At 44.5% G+C, this 18,895-nt stretch overlaps 1 protein-coding gene across 1 annotated transcript in view; it reads right to left on the bottom strand.

Annotated features, from left to right (window-relative positions):
• Nucleotides 1-2,812: 2,812 nt before the first annotated feature.
• Nucleotides 2,813-18,895, bottom strand: part of LOC121282443 (ADP-ribosylation factor-like protein 6) — a 53,001-nt gene continuing 36,918 nt past the window's right edge. Inside the window, exons 4-6 of the mRNA XM_041196150.1 lie at nucleotides 4,752-4,846; nucleotides 3,958-4,087; nucleotides 2,813-2,861 (exon numbers count right to left, since the gene is read on the bottom strand). Of these exons, the coding sequence (XP_041052084.1) occupies nucleotides 2,813-2,861; nucleotides 3,958-4,087; nucleotides 4,752-4,846 (274 nt within the window). The remainder of the gene's footprint in view (nucleotides 2,862-3,957; nucleotides 4,088-4,751; nucleotides 4,847-18,895) is intronic.

The raw sequence follows: 18,895 nt of genomic DNA, 5'->3' as shown, positions 1-18,895 counted from the left end.
TACCCATTTGGCCAACACTGGGCCTGACCAAGTTGGCCATCAGCAGGTCCAGGCTGTGGGTGACCGAGGGGGTCATCTGGCCCGACTGTCTGCCTCTCTCCTTGGTAACGTTCGCGGCCGGGTGTCCCTGGAGAGGGAGCACATGGTGTCCGCCGGCACCATCGAAGCCTTCCATGCTAGGTGGGCACCGCAGAGACTGGAGTGCTTTGTTGACCCCTTGAACCACATTTTAATTTGATTGTTGTAAGTTTCCTTTAAGATTAGATTTTCCTTTTGCAAAGGGGCTGTTTCTTACTTTGTCCCTCCTTTTCTTTAATTTAGTTTATTTGGCTGCTCAAAAGAGTAAAAGGGAAAACAGGTGAGGCAAGTTTTCTCTCTGTAGAGTTTTATGCACCAAAAATGAAACTCTGTTTGAAGAAGCCAGTCTTGGTCTCGGTCATTAATGCCAAACAGCTATTGGAGCTTAACAGACTCCACCCTTTGTTCCTCATCAATTGACATGTCTGACCGCATTATGTCTTAAAATCAAGCTCCCTAATGTTCTCCATTATGAAAACCAGCTTCAAGTTTAATTTACTTTTTTCGTCAACCATATCTTTGGTCATTGGCAAATCTGTACTCGTTAGTATCATTGATTATTATTCCTTATTAGAAACAGTATATTGTTAATTATGATCATTGTTAGCTCTTTTAAGACTAAGAAATGCACATTTCCATTCTAGCAGGTGAAAGCCAATTAATATGTCTCCAATTTCCATTAAACAAGGTGAAAATTTCCTACATTACAAGTGACCACACTTCAGAAGAATTTCATTGGCTGTCAAGCACTTCAAGACATCCTGTGATTGTGAAAATCATGATATATATGGAAGTCTTTCCATTTTTTATTAATGTAGATACATCAGTAAGTCAGTGATTGATTCCTGTTGAAACAAAATATGCTAATGTATTTAATAAGCAAAGGCAATTAGATGTATCTCTTTTACAATATTTTTAATGGGTTTCCAATCATCTCATATTCCAACTGGGGACTTCATGCCATCATCTTAAAGAATAGTTAACTATCTAATTTAATTGAGAAATACAGTCTTCTTGAATGAACTGTTTCAGTATATTTTCAAGGGATCTGAAGTGGTACTTTATTTATAATATGTAAGTCAGAATTGTGCACAGTGCTCTCTGTGGTCTAATCAAAGTGTTGTAACTGGTATGTATTTCTATGCAGTATAGAATGTTTTGTCACAGGGAGTAGCTGAGGCAGAGAGCAATGCATCTTATAATAGAGAATTGAAGAAATATGCAAAGAAAATTGAAGATACAGTAACTTGGGCAGAAAGTGGGCAATAAAATTGGACTGTCACAAGGGCCAAATGACCCATGCCTTGCAAACTTCCTTGATTGCACAATATTGCGGCTTAATTCTCGATCCAATACAGAGTACATTCAAACCACCTACTCAAGACAAGGAGAATCATTTGGTGACACTAATATATTCCAGTAAGCTGGTATACAGTGATAAGGACAGTCAGTTCAAATCCTGGGTCTTGCCATCATTTACCTAGGTATTGGGCAGATTGTGAAGGATGCAAAATCTGCTTATGGAATGGCTGTTGACATTGAAGCAGGATAGAATACCTAATGTAAAAGTGAAAACCATGACACTCTTAAACAACTCTTCATAAACCTGAAGGTTTAAATACTCCAATATTAGAGAGAATTTTCCTCTCTCCCTACCTATCTTGTGTTTATTTTGCCAATTCTACTATGGTAGCGTTTCTCTGAACTTTCTGATTGTCCCTTATGAACTCGTAGTATAGCATCCTACTTCCTCTACCTTCTCTTTTCATCCCTGAAGTAAAGATGTAACAGTCTTCTACTCAACCATTCTTTTTGCAAGTCCTCAAACTGTGGAATTCTTTGGTTCCCTCGGGTCTTTTTCTCCTACAGCCTTTAGATTTTTTCACTTAAGTTTGGTGTCAACTAATCGCCCATTTCTGAGTTACCTTGTTTTCTCTTTTCAACCTTGGTTGGTCATCTGCATGGTGGACCTTGGTTTATTGATTAACTAGATTTAAAATTTTCACCCTACAGTATATGGTTCTAAAACAAAGTTGTTCAATTATCCTAGTATAATTCAGTGTTTGAATATGTGGGTTGCTGATCAAAAGTCACAAGTTTAGCATTTTGGACCATGAATGACCTTATTCGTACAGGTGTCTGAATTTTAAGATGATGCATTTGGTATATACCTAAAATGCTTAATGGAGTTCTGAGATATTGTATTCTGACATAGGTGACTAGGTACAATTGATTATCAACATGATCAACATCAATCTGACCAAGGTAAAATTGAAACATGAAGCAGAAATACTTGTATTTTCTATCCATTCACATCTAAATTCCCCACATGCTACACACTAGAACACACCTAAGAAGAATCAGTCAACCCATCCCAGATCTGTTTCTCTACCTACTTGGAGGTCTACCAAAAGGGTATAGTTAGCTCAACCTCTCGATCTGTCAGAAACTTGCTCATATGCCTTTCCTAAAACTAATTGTCATTCTTGTCAGTAGATTTGAATAAAACTGTCGGGATCAATAGTTTGCAAAGTTTTTTTAAGGTGCCTCATGCCTTTATAGTTTTGTATAGTTAAGTTAATAAATCTACAAAAAAAATCTTGGTACCCTCCTCTACATTGATTCCCAACTCTCCAATTCTATCATTTTTTGATTTCTTTCTCTTCACTTGTCCCACTATCTCAGTTTATTTTTCACTTTCTATTTTCTTGTCCTTTCTTGCTTCCAAGGCTGTTTACTCTTGCCTCTGCAGCACATAGTATTTGAGCAGTTGGGCAGAGAAACTACAAAGGCAAATATGGACAAGTTGAGAGAGCTATACAGGTCTCTCAATCACTCATAAAGCAGGCCTTTAAAAGCAGTCCTCGAAAATAGAAAAACTTGCTCATGCTATCTTTTGGTCATGACTTTTCCAATTGTCTCAAGTAGTGGAAGCATAACACTTTACTCCCTTCCACCATTGAGGAAGCCAATGTTAAGCAGTCTTCGGTAGTCATTCCTTATGAAAGCCCAGACAATGAGGATGAACACGTGTTTTGAACTTGTGTGCCCCAGTACAAAGCACCATCTACTTCTCACCTGACATCTACATGTACTTTTCAGCAGTCTTCACTGAATAGCTTTCAGAACACAGGAACAAAAGTAGGCCATTCAGTGCCTTGAAATCTGTTTTTTGACTGTATTTACCTGCTTTTCCTCATATATTCACTTACCTTACTCAAAAAAAACTAGCAGTCTATGACTTCAAAATTATAATTTACTTAGCATTACACAGCCTGTTGCACAGGGAATTGCAGTTTTCCTCTACCCTTAATGTGAAAAAAAGTTCCCAATTTCACCAATCGGTTAGCCAAGCTCTAATGCCCCCTCTTTCTGGTTTCCCCCACCAAAGGAACAGGTTTCTTTGTATCTACCATAACAAATCCCTTTGTTATTTTAAACACTTTGATTAGATGGATTATCCCTTAACCTTCTAAACTCAAGGGAATACATACCAAGATTATGCCAACTGTCCCCTTGGTATCAATCTGGTGAATCTGCAACATATCTTTCATGAGACCAGGGCCCAAAAACTGAATGCATCCTTTCCCAGCTTTTACAGACCAATCCTCTTAAGATAAAGATCAACATTCCATTCACCTTTTTGATGATTAAGGAACCCAGGTTGACTTTTCTCTCTACCATAGCCCAAGGATGACAAGTCCAACAATATTAACCAAGTGTTACCTAGCAGAGGTCAGCTAAACTAGTACAAACCAGGCTTTAAACCTGGGACTTGCCCTACAATTTTTTGAATGAAGATCAGTAACAAACCAAAGGTCAGTTACTCTATCGACTAAACCCAACCATATGACATGTTTCTGCCATCCATTCACCTACCATATGTGCCAAGGTCTGTCCTTGATGTTATTAAGCTCCAACATCTGGGACACCATAACTGATGACAAAGCATCGCTCAGGTCCATTTTATTTGCAAAAAAGAGAATAGGGGTTGGTCTGTGCTTGACATCTGCAAGCACAAAGATGATATTCTTTTAGTTTCTGTGCAAAACAAGTTTACGTCTGCACCCGAAATCAGAAACACAGTATCCAGTTTCTCAAATACCTGGATCAACAGTGTTTCTTTTAAATTCCTCTGCTCCTTTCTCCTGAAAACACTCACTCGTGTAAGGGCATGGTTTTAGAAGCACCAGGAACCCTTTAGTCTTTTAAATTCCTATTCTTCACGTGCAAATCTAGGCAGTGAACAAATTTCAAGCTGTCCAACCACTGAGGGCATCACCACTCAGTTGTTTATTTTCCACTTATACACACAAGTGTGCTTGCTAGCAGGGATCACAGGAGTGACAAATCACAGTTCGGCCATTGAGCACAAAAGTGAAGTGGAGTAGAGGATCCAACTGAAAGGAAAATTCAGCAGATCTTCTACCATGAGTTACGATTAGCACTTCTGCTAACTGACAAAAGTCAAGGAATCCTCCTATCAGTCAGAGTATGCAAAGCATACCTCTAGATTCTGCCAAAGACAGGAAAGAAAATTCAACTTAAAAGAACAGGAAAAAGTACTAACATAATCTGACATGAAAATCTACACCTTTATCTGAATTCAATTATGTACCAAGGAGTTCACTGCAATATCTAAAATAGAGACCAGACATTGAGTCCTACATTACCTGGATGTATGAGGATGGTGTCTAATTCTTGTTTAGCCACGATAATTCTCAGTTTGTCCCCACAGTCAATAACAAAAATAATAGCATGGGCATCCCTGCAATGATGGAAATGTTGTAACTTTTAGGTGAAAGAATTGCACTAATATTCACCTTTTTTGGTCAGAAAACTCACTTCCCTGATGTTAACAGTTCTGTGAATCAAACAAAATATTTGTAGCTGCCTAGTTAGGGTTTTTCATTCTTCAAATGTGCACTATTCTAATGAAGCTCAATGTAAACTTGAGAAACAGCATCTCAAATTGTGGTTATACAATTTACAACCTTGCAGATTCAATATTGAGTTCAACAATTTCTTATCATAACCACTGCCCCCAGTTTTTCAGATGGCAGCTATTAGTTGGCGATGATTCTGCTTTCCCCATTTACAGCTACTCTAGACCCTCTTTTGTTTATTTATTTGAAACAATATCATCTCCTTTTGCTTTGCACCATCATCCATTTTGTCTTGCTTTCTACCTAATTACAAACCTTTCCCCTCCCCCTTCTGTGCCTCTACTTGTTTAAAACCTGTTACATTTCTAAGTTTTTCCAGTTCAGATGGAAGATCATCAACCCAAAACATTCATTCTGCTTCTCTCACCACAGATACTGATTGATCTGTTTAGTATTTCCAGTGTTCTCTGTCTTTATTTCCGATTTCCAACATCCGCAGGATTTGGTTTTGTCCCATTAATGTAATTAGAGTGTGTAGGGCATCTGGTAACTATTCAACTTTTGTCTCCAAGCTAAGATACTTTAACTTGCTATTAGTTTACTAAATTCGTAACTAGTTAACCAATCAAAAAAAATAGGATTACAAAGAGTAAACAACCAAGAGAAACAGGCCATTTGGTTCAACCAGTTCATGCCAGTGTTTATGCTCCACTCGAGCTATGTTTCATCATCTAAATCTACCATTGTAACCTTCTATCCCCTTCTCCCTCAAATGCTCTAGCTTCCCCTCAAATGCATCTGTACTTCAACTACTCCCTGCGGTAGCAAATTCCACATGCTCACATCCCTTTGGGTGAAGAAATTTCTCCTGAATTCCCTATTGGATTTCCTGGTGATTATCATATTGATAGCCTCTAGTTATGCTCTTCCCCACAAGAAGAAACATTCTCCCTGTGTCCAAGACCTTTCATAATTTAAAATACCTCTATCAGGTCATCCCTCGCCTTTCTTTTTTCAAGTAAAAGAAACCCAGCCTGTCCATTCTTTCCTGATATGGAAACCCATGCATTTCTAGTATCTAGTATCCGAGTAAATCTTTTCTGCATCCTCTCCAATGTCTCTATACCCTTTTTATAATATGGTAATCAGAACTGCACACTGTACTCTTGAGTATGGTTCAATATAAGTTTAGTATAACTTCCCTATTTTTCAACTTTATCTCTCTGGGAATAAAGCCTAGTGTTTGGTTTGCTTTTATTATGGCTCTGCTAACCTGCAGTGCAACTTTTAGTGATTGATGTATTTATACTCTGAGGTCCCTTTGTTCCTCTATCCCACCTAGACTTGCATCTTCTCAGAGATAAGTGACCTTCCTATTCATCCTACCAAAATGTACCACCTCACATTTATCTGTTTTCAACTTAGTTTGCCCATTCTGCAGGTTTATTAATGTTCTCCTGGAATTTGTTGCAGTTGTTATGATCCCAGCTGACGTTACTACTGGATAAGCCAGATTTCAGGGTGCAACCCAGCTTGATAGATTCTAACTTTTATTTTTTGTTTAGAAACATAGAGAGTGGCTACTCAACAGAGCCACAGGAGTCAGCTGATGAACTTTTAACAAAAGACTAAAACATTTATTAAACAAGAAAAGCCTAACGATATGACAATACTCCTTCCCCCAAACTATGGCCAGGATTTTCCAGTCGTTGGGCGGGCTCGGCGAGAGCAGGTGGGAGTGGTTGCGGAGCCGACTGCCACCCGCGCTCGGCTCTGCACCACAATTTCACAGAGGCGGGCCAATTAAGACCCACCCTGCGTGGATCACGAGCAGGAGCACTAGTGCTACCTGTGCGAGCGGGGGGAGGAGGGAGAGTCGGGTCCAGTGCGCAGTTCGCGCATGCATGCGAAAGATCGCTTCAATCTCCCTAAGGCATGGAACTACCTCAGGAAGATTGAAGCGCTTTTGAAAAAAAAATTAGTAAAAGTTTAATGAAACATGTGCCCTCATGTGACTGTGTCACATGAGATGGGACATGTTTTTATTTTCAAAATAAAATTTTTATTTCATCAGTATTAGTTTTAGGAAACCTCATCCCGCTCATGGATGAGGTTTCCTAAAAAACACAAAGGCCGCTTGACCTTTTCGCCTGTCTGCCAACTGTAAGGTTGGATGGGCAGTGTAAAATTCAACTTAATTACCTAGTTAATGGCCTTAATAGGCTGTTCAATTATCGGCAGGCATGCAGCCGACTCCAGCATGCGCCCGCCGAATGAAATATCACGCGAATTCACAATGATATCGGGATGCACGCCCAACATCATCGCACGTTATTTTACATTCCGGCATGTTGGGTGCATGCCTGCACTCCGAATGTAATATTCTGCCCTATATCTTTACAGATATATACTGATGTGTAAGGATAACATAAGTTATATTCACAGTAAACACACAGTCCATGTAAACCAATAGGCGACCTGTGATCAGGCGCACCACACTCTGAAACCAATTCAAAGATGCCATCCCAAACAGATGCTATGGATCCCTCATCAATTCCCCCCCAGACGCTTGTTACACTGTAAGCCAAACGGTCTCATTGAACTCCGTCTTTCACATGAGGGTTTCCATCTCAATGCTCGAAGAACTTGCTTTGGAATCTTCTCCCAAAATGCTTTCTCTCACACGCTTTCCACAAGGGTCCATCTCCAGGGTTATGATCTGTCCTTCCAATGTTCCTCTGCCCTGGATCACCATGTGCATTCAAGCTTTGCCTTCCACGCACTCTCCCTGAGGTACTTAGCCATGCCAACAGAACACCATTGCTTCACATGCCCAGAATAAGCAGTCACCAAACTTCTGCTGTCTCCTAGGATCTTCTGGCTTCTCGCAAGCCTATTTTGCTTTAAATCTGCATCCAGCAGCTTTCTCCCTTAAAGCTTGGAGCCTTTCTCTGCTCCTCACTCAACTTCACTTAACAGGAGCTTTTCCAGGTTCCTGTTCATTCCCTTTGATAGAAGGTCTTCTTGGGACCCCACTTATTCTGTTCTTTGGGGAAACCTTCCTGCAGCTCCCTCCTGTCCAGCTTCTCCGAACTCCTGTTTCCAACTTTAGCTTGGGACTTGCTATCTGTCCATCTCCTATGCTGCTTCTGCTGGCTGCTTCCAACCTTACAGGATAATTCAACTGAACTGAAACTACATTTTCTGTTTTTTTCGGTCTCTGTGGTCCCTGTGTGGGCCTTCTGTTGCTAGGCAACAGCCCAGTCTTCTTCTGCGTCATGTCTGTTTTAACTCCCCTTCAAGAGTGGCAAGCCTCATTAAAATGCAGACATCTTTTAAAATGAAACTAAAACTTAGGTTCCACATTTCTTAACACATAAATACAGAAATACAAATTATACTTAAAGCTAATACTCGTTCCTAATACCCACAAATATAAATATAACTTACTGAAATTACTTCTAGTTCCTAATACAGTTCTTTTCAGGATTAACTATCCCACCCTCAAATTGGTGACATCCACAAATTTAGAAATTGTGCTTTTGATTTCAAAGTCCAAATTGTTAAAGTAACATGTAATTATTTTCAATTCATTCACAGGATGTGGGCTTCTCTGGGTGGGCCAGCATTTATTGTCCAGCCCTAGTTGCCCTTGAGGTGGTAGTGCACTGCCTTCATGAACCGCTGTAGCCCATGCAGTATAGGTACACCCAAAGCGCTGTTAGGAAGGGAGTTCCAGGATTTTAACCCAGCGATAGTGAAGGAACGGCGATATATATCCAAGTCAGGGTGGTGAGTTACTTCTGGGAGAACCTCCAGGTGATGGTGTTCCCATCTACCTGCAGCCCTTGCCCTTCCAGGTGGTAGAGTCGTCGTGAGTTTGGAAGGTGCAGTTGAAGGAGCCTTGGTGAATTCCTGCAGTACATCTTGTAGATGGTACACACTGCTATGCTCGGTGATGGAGGGAGTGAATGTTTATGGACGTGGTGCCAATCAAGTGGGCTGCTTTGTCCTGGATGGTGTCCAGCTTCTTCAATGTTGTGGGAGCTGCACTCATCCAGGCAAGTAGGGTGTATTCCATCACACTCTTGACTTGTGCCTTGTAAATGGTGGATAGGATTTGGGGAGTCAGCAGGTGAGTTACTCGTTGCACGATTCCTTGCCTCTGACCTGCTCCTTTAGCCACAGTATTTATGGCTAGTCCAGTTCAGTTTCTGGTCAACGGTAACCCCCAGGATGTTGATAGTGGGGGGTTCAGTGATGGTAATGCCATTGAACATCAAGGGGCGATGGTTGGATTCTCTCATGTTGGAGATGGTCATTGCCTGACATTTGTGTGGCACGAATGTTACTTGCTACTTGTCAGCCCAAGCCTGGATATTGTCCAGGTCTTGCTGCATTTGGGCAGGGACTGCTTCAGTATCTGAGGAGTCATGAATGGAGCAGAACATTGTGCAATCATCAGCGAACATCCCCATTTCTGACCTTATGATGGAAGGACAGTCATTGATGAAGCAGCTGAAGATGGTTGGGCCTAGGACACTACCCTGAGGAACTCCTGCAGTGATGTCCTGGAGCTGAGATGACTGACCTCCAACAACCACAACCATCTACCTTTGTGCTAGATATGACTCCAGCCAGCAGAGGTTTTTCCCCCTGATTCCCATTGACTCTAGTTTTGCTTGGGCTCCTTGATGCCACACTTGGTCAAATGCTGCCTTGATGTCTAGGGCAGTCACTCTCAGCTTCCCTCGGGAGTTGAGCACTTTTGTCCATGTTTGAACCAAGGCTGTAATGTGGTCAGGAGCTGAGTGGCGCTGGCAGAACCCAAACTGGGCGCCAGTGAGCAGGTGCCGCTTGATAGCACTGTTGATGACCCCTTCCATTACTTTACTGATGATCGAGAGTAGGCTGATTCATCAATGACCTAATTGGCTGGGTTAGATTTGTCCTGCTTTTTATGTACCGAACATACCTGAGCAATTTTCCACATAGCCGGGTGAATGCCAGTGTTGTAGCTGTACTGGAACAGCTTGGCTCAGGGCGCAGCAAGTCCTGGAGCACAAGTCTTCAGTACTATTGCCAGAATATTGTCAGGACCCATAGCTTTTGCACTATCCAGTGCCTTCAGCTGTTTCTTGATATCACATGGAGTGAATCAAATTGACTGAAGACTGGCAAACATGATGCTGGGGACCTCCGGCACTTCTGGCTGATTATTGTTGCGAACACCTTATCTTTTGCATTGCTGTGCTGGGCTCCTCCATCATTGAGGATGGGGATATTTGTGGAGTCTCCTCCTCCAGTGAATTGTTTAATTGTCCATCACCATTCACAACTGGATGTGGTAGGTCTGCAGAGCTTAGATCTGATCCATTAGTTGTGGGATCGCTTAGCTTTGTCTATCATTTGCTGCTTATGCTGTTTGGCATGCAGGTAGTCCTATGTTATAGCTTCACCAGGTTGACACCTTTAGGTATGCCTAATGGTGCTCCTGCCACACCCTCCTGCATTCTTCATTGAACCAGGGTTGATCCCCTGGCTTGATGGGAATGGTAGAATTGGGGATATGCTGGGCCATGAGGTTACAGATTGTGTTCAAGTACAATTCTGCTGCTGCTGATGACCCACAGTGCCTCATGGAAGCCCAGTCTTGAATTGCTAGATATGTTCGAAATCTGTCCCATTTAGCATGGTGATAGTGCCACACAGCACGATGGAGGGTATCCTCAATGTGAAGGCGGGACTTCATCTCCACAATAACTGTGCAGTGGTCACTCCTACCGATAATGTCATGGACAAATGCATCTACCGCAGACAGGTTGGTGAGGATGGAGTCAAGTATGTTTTTCCTTCTTCCCTCACTACCGGTCACAGCACCAGTCTAGCAGCTATTGTGAACAGCAGCGGTCCCAACGCTGATCTGTGTGGAACACCACTTCCCATCTTCTGTCATTCTGAATAAATACCCTTTACTCCCATTCTCTGCTTTCTGTCTTGAATCCAGCTATCAATCCATTCTGCCTCTTGACCGCAACTCCATATTCTCTAACCTTATTCATTTGTCTATTATGGGCACATCAGACTTAACCAAGACAGATTCTTAGTATGCCCATGCTAACCCACACATCTCTCTCTTTCATCCTGCAGAAGGAGTACATCAGGATCATGGAGCCTGGTGACCTAGCTGTGTGCTTCATGGCTTACAGAGACTGAAGACAACAGAAAAGAGAGAAACTGAGGCGCCAGGCTGCACAGAAGAAGGAGCAGCACCCTCTCGAAGAAGGGGCGGCTGGGGCTCCCAGGCATGCCGCCAAAGAGCCATAGCGAGCCATTGCTGGTCGGCATCTAGCTAAACCCAGGGTCTATAGACACCACCTTTCATTCCTGGAGATGACCAAGAACCAATGTCGCCAATGACTGTGCATGTCCAAGGAACAGGCCAGTTGCCTCTGCCAGCTACTGCAGGATTTGACGCCACGGGGACATGGAGGACATCCACTGCCAGTGGCTGTGAAAGTGACAGCGGCACTCGATTTCTATGCCAGTGGGTCTTTTCAGTGATCCACAGGTGACCTATGTGGGATATCACAAGCCTCCATCTACAAATGTGTCCATGAGGTCACTGATGCCATCTTCGCAAGGGCACACGACTTTGTGCATTTTGTCCGGGACTAGGAAGGCCAGGTTGCAAGAGTGATTGGATTTGCCTAGATTGAGTTCCCACCGGCGCAGGGTGCCATCCACTGCACTCACGTGGTGCTCAGATCTCTGTCGCAACACGTGGTCAAGTATGTCAACTGCAAGGGTTTCCATTTGCTGAATGTGCAGCTGGTGTGCAACCATCACAAACACATCCTGCAGGTCTGCTCCCAGTTTACAAGAAGTGTCCACGACTCCTCCATTCTCAGTCGGTCACAGTTCCCCGAAGCCTTCCAGGGGCCACAGAAGCTGCAGGGATGGCGCCTTGGGAACAAGGGCTATCTGCAGAGGAAGTGGCTGATATCACCCGCGTGGTGGCCTCAGAATGCAGCAGAGCAAAGGTATAACGAGGCTCATGTGGCAACTCGCAACTTGGTGGAGCAGACCATCAGGATGCTGAAAATGAGGTTCTCGTGCCTGGTCCAGTCTGGTGGAGCCCTGCAATATATTCCACAGAGGGTGTCACACATCATCGTCATCTGCTGCGCCCTTTACAAGCTGGCGCTTCAACAGGGAGAGGAGCTGGCTGAGGAGGAGCTGGACATCTCCTCCGATGAGGAGCATGTTGACTGAGGGTGGGGAGGTCCTTGGAGGTGACAATGACGGGAATTAGGCCCTTGCACTGGCTAGGTGAGACAGGTGTGCTTGGGAGGCCTTCATAGCAGCTAGATTTGTGGATGATGAAGATGACATGCAGTGGGGTGACCCCATAGATCCTCACATTGCATCTATGAAAGTTTGATTCCAGTCTGGCTTATGGCAACGTACATACTCTCTGTGAAAATGCTCCTGTCATGGAGACGCAGTGGAGGTCCTAACAGCCACTTGATTCCAGGAGGATGATGACGTCATGCAGTGAGGACACTCTGTAGATCTTCACATAGCCTCTGAGAGTGCCTGACTCCTGTCTGGCCAAGAACAACTCGCTTGAGCTCTGTGACCAGGGTCATATCATAGAGACGCAGCCATGAAACTTTAAACGTATGTGATCCTTTGTCCGCCTTCAGCACCTGAGCCTTTCAGGAGCACAGCATCACTGGTCGCAGATGCTGAAGAGATGGGGCCAGCCCCACCTTAAAAGCACATAGAAAGACAGTACTCTGTGACGCCTGCCCACAACAGCAATGACCAGCACCACCAACATGCAGGCATTAGTAATGTGTCCAGGAAGTGTGAGGCCAGACCATCACTTTGGTCTGAAGGCTGTACAAGGCACAGGGAAGAGGCCCTGGACTGAGACACCTGTCTTTATCTTATGTAGAAAGGTTTCACATCTGAGTGAACAGTGCTCATCAGAACATGGAGCCATAGGCAGGGAGACATTCTTGGGAGTTCATCAACAATAGTGAACCGTTATGTACAAGTGATTAACACCCATGCCCAGCTGTGCAACTACACCTTCTTAACTTTCCTAACCCTGCCACTATGTCTTGGGTGCTCTCTGGCCATCCACAGCAGAGGTGGAGGCAGCCTGCTGATTGCTACACCCTGTCTGTGACCTTGGCAGGCGTCCTCTAGAGGGTCGAGACCTGGAGGACCCCTGACTGTTTTTCGGGCCCTGCTGTGTCTGTGGAGCTGCAGCTGCTGTGATCACAGGAAGAGGGGATTTGGATGGGCTGGACACTCCCGGAGTCACTTGGATGGATGGCCCCGAGAAGGTACACCTGCTGATCCTCCTCCTTATAGGTGCCCAAGGGCTGTGGCTGACTCCTTGAGGAGAAGAAGTAGCTGGAGTGAGATTGAGCTGCCCTGCACCCCTCTTGTGTACATGCTGGAAGCCAACTATGGCATCAGCAATGGAGTTGAGCCCACGCAGCAGTGCAGGAGCGATGTCCTGGACCAAGGTCTCCATGGTGGCTACCATCCTACCAGCGCTGACCTTGGTGAATTGGCATGCCAGCTGTTATGTTTCTTCTATTGGGTTGCTTTGCTCAGTGAACACAGTTGCACACCTATCTACTGATGAGTGAGTTGGTAAACAAGACACTGCAGACGCAGAGACCCATGTAAGATGAAGTAGTTGTTGTTTATTAACACAAGTAACAGAGCACTAACACATGTGCTTCTCAAACCAGACCCTATTCTAAACTACTGATTAACATTGTAGCCCGCACTACACAGCAATGGGTAATGCGATCACGTGGTCAATCTGCTCACATTCTCTTAAGGGTGTATTGCACCTCAGATTACCACATCCCTCCCCTTTACTCGAAAGTACAATTTACAATCCTTACAAAATATCAACTGTTTACATGAATAAACTATTTATAAATTAAGTCTTTCTGGAGGCTTCTTCAAACACGTCAAACGTCGCAGTTCTATGACTTCGGATGGTTTATCCGAGGCCTCCCTCTCATCTGTCCACTAGGCTCTCCAGCAGGAACCTGTAAGTTTGTTTCTTCAACTCTCTCAGGCTCAACAGATCCAACAGGCACTTCCAGACCAAGTGGAGTTCCTTCCACATGTGGTGTAAACTCCAACGGGAATGCTTTCACCCTCTTTTGAGCCCCATCACATACACTCCTGCTGCCCCTCCCCTCCAAGTTCAACTATATGAAGGGCAACTGTCAGGAAGGTTCTGAGAATCAGGATGTTGGGCAACTCTAAATGAAACACAGCTATGATCAACTTCTTGTTGTGTAAAAAAAAATTTCGGGGCCTTGTTAGTAATTCTGCTTTTTCTTTCTACGGGTCTTCTTTTGATGGGTTTCCTTCTCGGCACTGCTGAACTTAATCAGCCTTCTTTTCAATTTCAATATTGGCCAGACTAGGCTCAGGTATAAGCTCAACTTGAGTGAACTCAGTGGTTGAGTCTTCCAGCATTTCCTCTTCTGTCAGCTCCTTTGGAAACTCAGGGGTCTCTATTTTTAAATCTTCTTGGCTTTCACATAGCTGATTCTTCAGCTCTTCCATTTCTTTTTTATATTTGTTAGTTGTTTCCTGGAGACTTAAGCATTCTTGTGCTTTCTCGGCTAATTGATTCTTCATCTTGGCCAGAGATATGCTGAATTCTTTCTGTTCTTCCTCATACCTTTTTAGTGGTACAAATTGGGATCTGAGGGAATCTTGTAATATGCGAAAGCCCTTCAGCAGGTTTTCTTTTTCTTTTTGGAGGTTACTGATTTCAATTCGAACTCTGTCCTGAAGCATCACCTCTATGAGTTCCTTTTGTTGAGTCTTTACATACTTCTTTTTCCAAACAGTAACATTTCCTGCTTCTGATTGAGATCTCAGTAGTCTCTCAAGATTAATCTCTCTTAACCAGCTCCTTCTGAGGAGACTCGATCCTCTGCCTGCTATCACTATTAGGGGTAGATTAACATACTGATTTCCATACTGTACTGGAACCTTATATATACCTCTGACTCATATGTCCTCACCAGTATACGTCATTAATTTAGCACCTGAATTTTCCAGGTTTAATGAGTGGTCTCCATTCAGATATTTGAACGTACATTTGCTCCATGAACATGGCTGCACGCCTATCTACCGGTGAGTGAGCTGGTAAACAAGATACTGCAGACACAGAGGCCCATGTAAGATGAAACACATGCTGTTTATTAACACAAGTAACTGAACACTAACACATGTGCTTCTCAAACCAGACCCTATTCTAAATGACTGATTAATATTGTAGCCTATGCTACCCACAGCAATTGGGTAATGCAATCACACGGTCAATCTCCTCATATTCTCTTAAAGATGTGTGCACCTCAGATTACCACACCGGCACAATCACCTCCACCTGAAGGCCGACGGGCTGCTCCATTGTGCCTTGCAATCTGAGGAGTGCAGCGGACATCCCTTCCTGATCCTGAGCTTGCCTTTGCAGCTTCAGCAACTGTGACATGATCAACTCCACATGCTCGTCATCTGACTCAGATTCAGCAAACTTCTGGCCTCCAGCAGTCCTCTGAGTGCCGGACACCTGGGTACCTGGTACACACTGTTTCTACCTGCAATGGATCAGAAAGTGCGGTGTGCTCACCAGACTGTGATCTCGAGGCTACTGTAAAGCGAGATCCCACCAAGGTATGTGCCTCTGAGCTGGTGGAGAGTGTGGGTGAGCACTGTGATAGGACGTCAAGGCGGGTGCATCCAGACTCTCTTTCAGTGGTTTCTTCAGGGCTTGGTTGGGGGGTCTGGGTCGCAGACTCCATCAGCTGTTTCCCAGATTTGCCTGCAGAAGGGTGGGGAGATAATTAGTGAATGGCAGTGGCCTGTGAAACAGGACACATCAGTCACAGCATGGTTGTCTGATGGATGTTGCACTGCTGGATCCTCACTTGTTAGAGCACCACCGACCTCACTGTCAGACCAGGGACGGTCCAGATCCTCCCAGGCCAGCTGGATGGCTCTGTTTTCAAAGTTCATGTGGGCCTTGATTTCAGGCATTCTTCCACCAGTCTGCGATCTTTCCCTCTTGTTGTGTGCCAGCTTGTCCTCCATGAATAGAGATGGAGAAAGTGTAAGCAGGACGCCTGCCAGGCAAGATGATAAGCATAAAAGCAAAATACAGGGATGCTGGAAATCCGAAACAAAAACAAAAATATCTGGAAAAACTCAGCAGGTCTAACAGCATTTGCGGAGAGGGATACAGTTGATGTTTCGATCCGTATGACCCTTCATCGGAAATAAGACATATAGAAATGAGATGAAATATAAGCTGGTGGAAGTGGGTGGGACAGGAGAGCTTGATAGGGGGCCAGTGATAAGTGGAGGCCAAGAAGAGACTGCCAAAGATGTCATAGACAAAAGGACAAAGGGGTGTTGATGGTGGTGATATTATCTAAAGGATATGCTAATGGGGACATTAAGGGAAGCAAGCTAGTGGCAGATGGCCCTAGTGTGGGTGGGGTGGGGGGAAGGGATCAAAATGGGCTAAAAGGTGGACATGAAACAATAGATCAAAATAAATTTAAAAATAGGAGGGAAACAAAAAAAAATAGTGTAAAAAAAAATTATAAATTATTGGAAAAAGGGAGATCAGAAAGGGGGGGTGGGAATGGAGGAGAGAGTTCATGATCTAAAATTGTTGAACTCAATATTAAGTCCAGAAGACTGCAAAGTGCCGGAAGATGAGGTGCTGTTCCTCCAGTTCGCGTTGAGCTTCACTGGAACACTGCAGCAGGCAGTGGACATGTGTGCATGAGAGCAGGGTGGTGTGTTGAAATGGCAAGCGACAGGGTGGTCTGAGTCATGCTTGCGGATAGACCGAAGGTGTTCCGCAAGGGGTCAGCCAGTCTGCGTTTGGTCTTTCCAATATAGAGGAGACCGCATTGGGAGCAGCAAATGCAGTAGACTAAATTGAGGGAAGTGCAAGTGAAATGCTGCTTCACTTGAAAGGAGTGTTTGGGCCCTTGGAGGAGAGGGGAAGTAAAGGGGCAGGTGTTGCACCTTCTGCGGTTGCATGGGAAGGTGCCGTGGTAGGGGGTTGAGATGCAAAGGGTAATGGAGGAGTGGACCAGGGTATCCCGAGGGGAACAATCCCTGCAGAAAGTCGCCAGTGGGGGGGGGTGGGGGGGCTGAAGGGAAGATGTGTTTGGTGGTGGCATTATGCTGGAGTTGGCGGAAATGGCAGAGGATGATCCTTTGAATGCGGAGGCTGGTGGGGTGATAAGTGAGGACAAGGTGGACCCTATCATGGTTCTGGAAGGGAGAGGAAGGTGTGAGGGCGGATGCACGGGAGATGGGCTGGACACGGTTGAGGGCCCTGTCAACCATTGTGGGTGGAAAACCTCAGTTAAGGAAGAAGGAAAACATGTCAGAGGAACTGTTTTGGAAAGTGGCTTCATCAGAACAGACACAATGGAGGCGAAGGAACTGAGAGAATGGGATAGAGTCCTATAGGAAGCCGGGTGTGAGAAGCTGTAGTCGAGGTAGCTGTGGGAGTCGGTAGGCTTGTAATGAATATTGGTATACAGCCTATCACCAGAAATTGAGACAGAGAGGTCAAGGAAGGGAAGGGAAGTGTTAGTGATGGACCAGGTGAAAATAATGGAGAGGTGCAAATTGGAAGCAAAATCAATAAATTTTTCGGATCCAGACGAGAGCATGAAGCTGCTTCAGTGCCACTCAATGCAAACCGGAGGAACAGCACCTCATCTTCCAACCAGGCACTTCGCAGCCTTCCGGACTTAATATTGAGTTTAACAATTTCAGATCATGAACTCTCTCCTCCATCCCCCCCCCCCTCTCCGATCCCCCTTTTTCCAATAATTTATAATTTTTTTAACACTATATTTTTTTCTATTTTTAAATTTATTTTGATCTATTGTTTCATCTCCACCTTTTAGCCCATTTTGATCCCTTCCCCCCACCCCACCCGCACTAGGGCCATCTGCCACTAGCTTGCTTCCCTTAATGTCCCCATTAGCATATCCTTTAGTTAATATCACCACCATCAACACTCCTTTGTCCTTTTGTCTATGACATCTTTGGCAGTCTCTTTTTGGCCTCCACCTATCACTGGCCCCCTATCAAGCTCTCCTGTCCCACCCACTTCTACCAGCTTATATTTCATCTCATTTCTATATGTCTTAGTTCTGCTGAAGGGTCATACAGACTTGAAACATCAACTGTATCCCTCTCTGCAGATGCTGTCAAACCTGCTGAGTTTTTCCAAGATGATAAGCATGTTTGGCATGCGTGGGTGGTGAGTGGTCCCATAGATGGGATGAGGACAATGAAGGCGTGAGCGAGTGAATGGTGATGTCCCTTGAACCGGCAGTGAGAGAGGGCTCTGTGGATGTGTGATTGGTTGGTGAGTGTGAGAGTTGAGTGATGAGAAGAGTGACTTGCCCAAATGGAATGGAGATCATTCATCTTCTTGCAGCACTGAGTGCTGTCCTCTTTGAAGGGAGTTGGCACTGGCCATCGCAACCCAAGCTGCCAGCTCACTGAGGCTGCTGCCCATCCTGCAGCCAAACTAAGGGTAGAGGATATCATAGCGAGCCTCCACTGCATCCAAAAGGCACTCGAGGGACCTGTCACTGATCCTGGGGGCTGCAGTCTTTTTGCCTTTCAGGGCCATGCATTCTTTGCAGCAGTTGTAGGCTGGAAGCATTGAGATGTGTGTGTGCAGCTGGACTTTAAATATGGCGCCCAGCGTACTGAAGCAGAGGCGATGGCATGGAATTGGCGTGTTTCCCAGAAATGCATAATTAACATGGAGGGTTTGAGACGATACGGCGTGAAAAGCAACCATGGCGGCAGGCAGGTAAAACATC

The sequence above is a fragment of the Carcharodon carcharias genome, chromosome 9 (genome assembly GCF_017639515.1).
Source record: "Carcharodon carcharias isolate sCarCar2 chromosome 9, sCarCar2.pri, whole genome shotgun sequence".
NCBI classification, from domain to species: domain Eukaryota; kingdom Metazoa; phylum Chordata; class Chondrichthyes; order Lamniformes; family Lamnidae; genus Carcharodon; species Carcharodon carcharias.
Note: the sequence above shows the minus strand (reverse complement) of the source record. Positions and strands in the feature narration are given on the sequence as shown.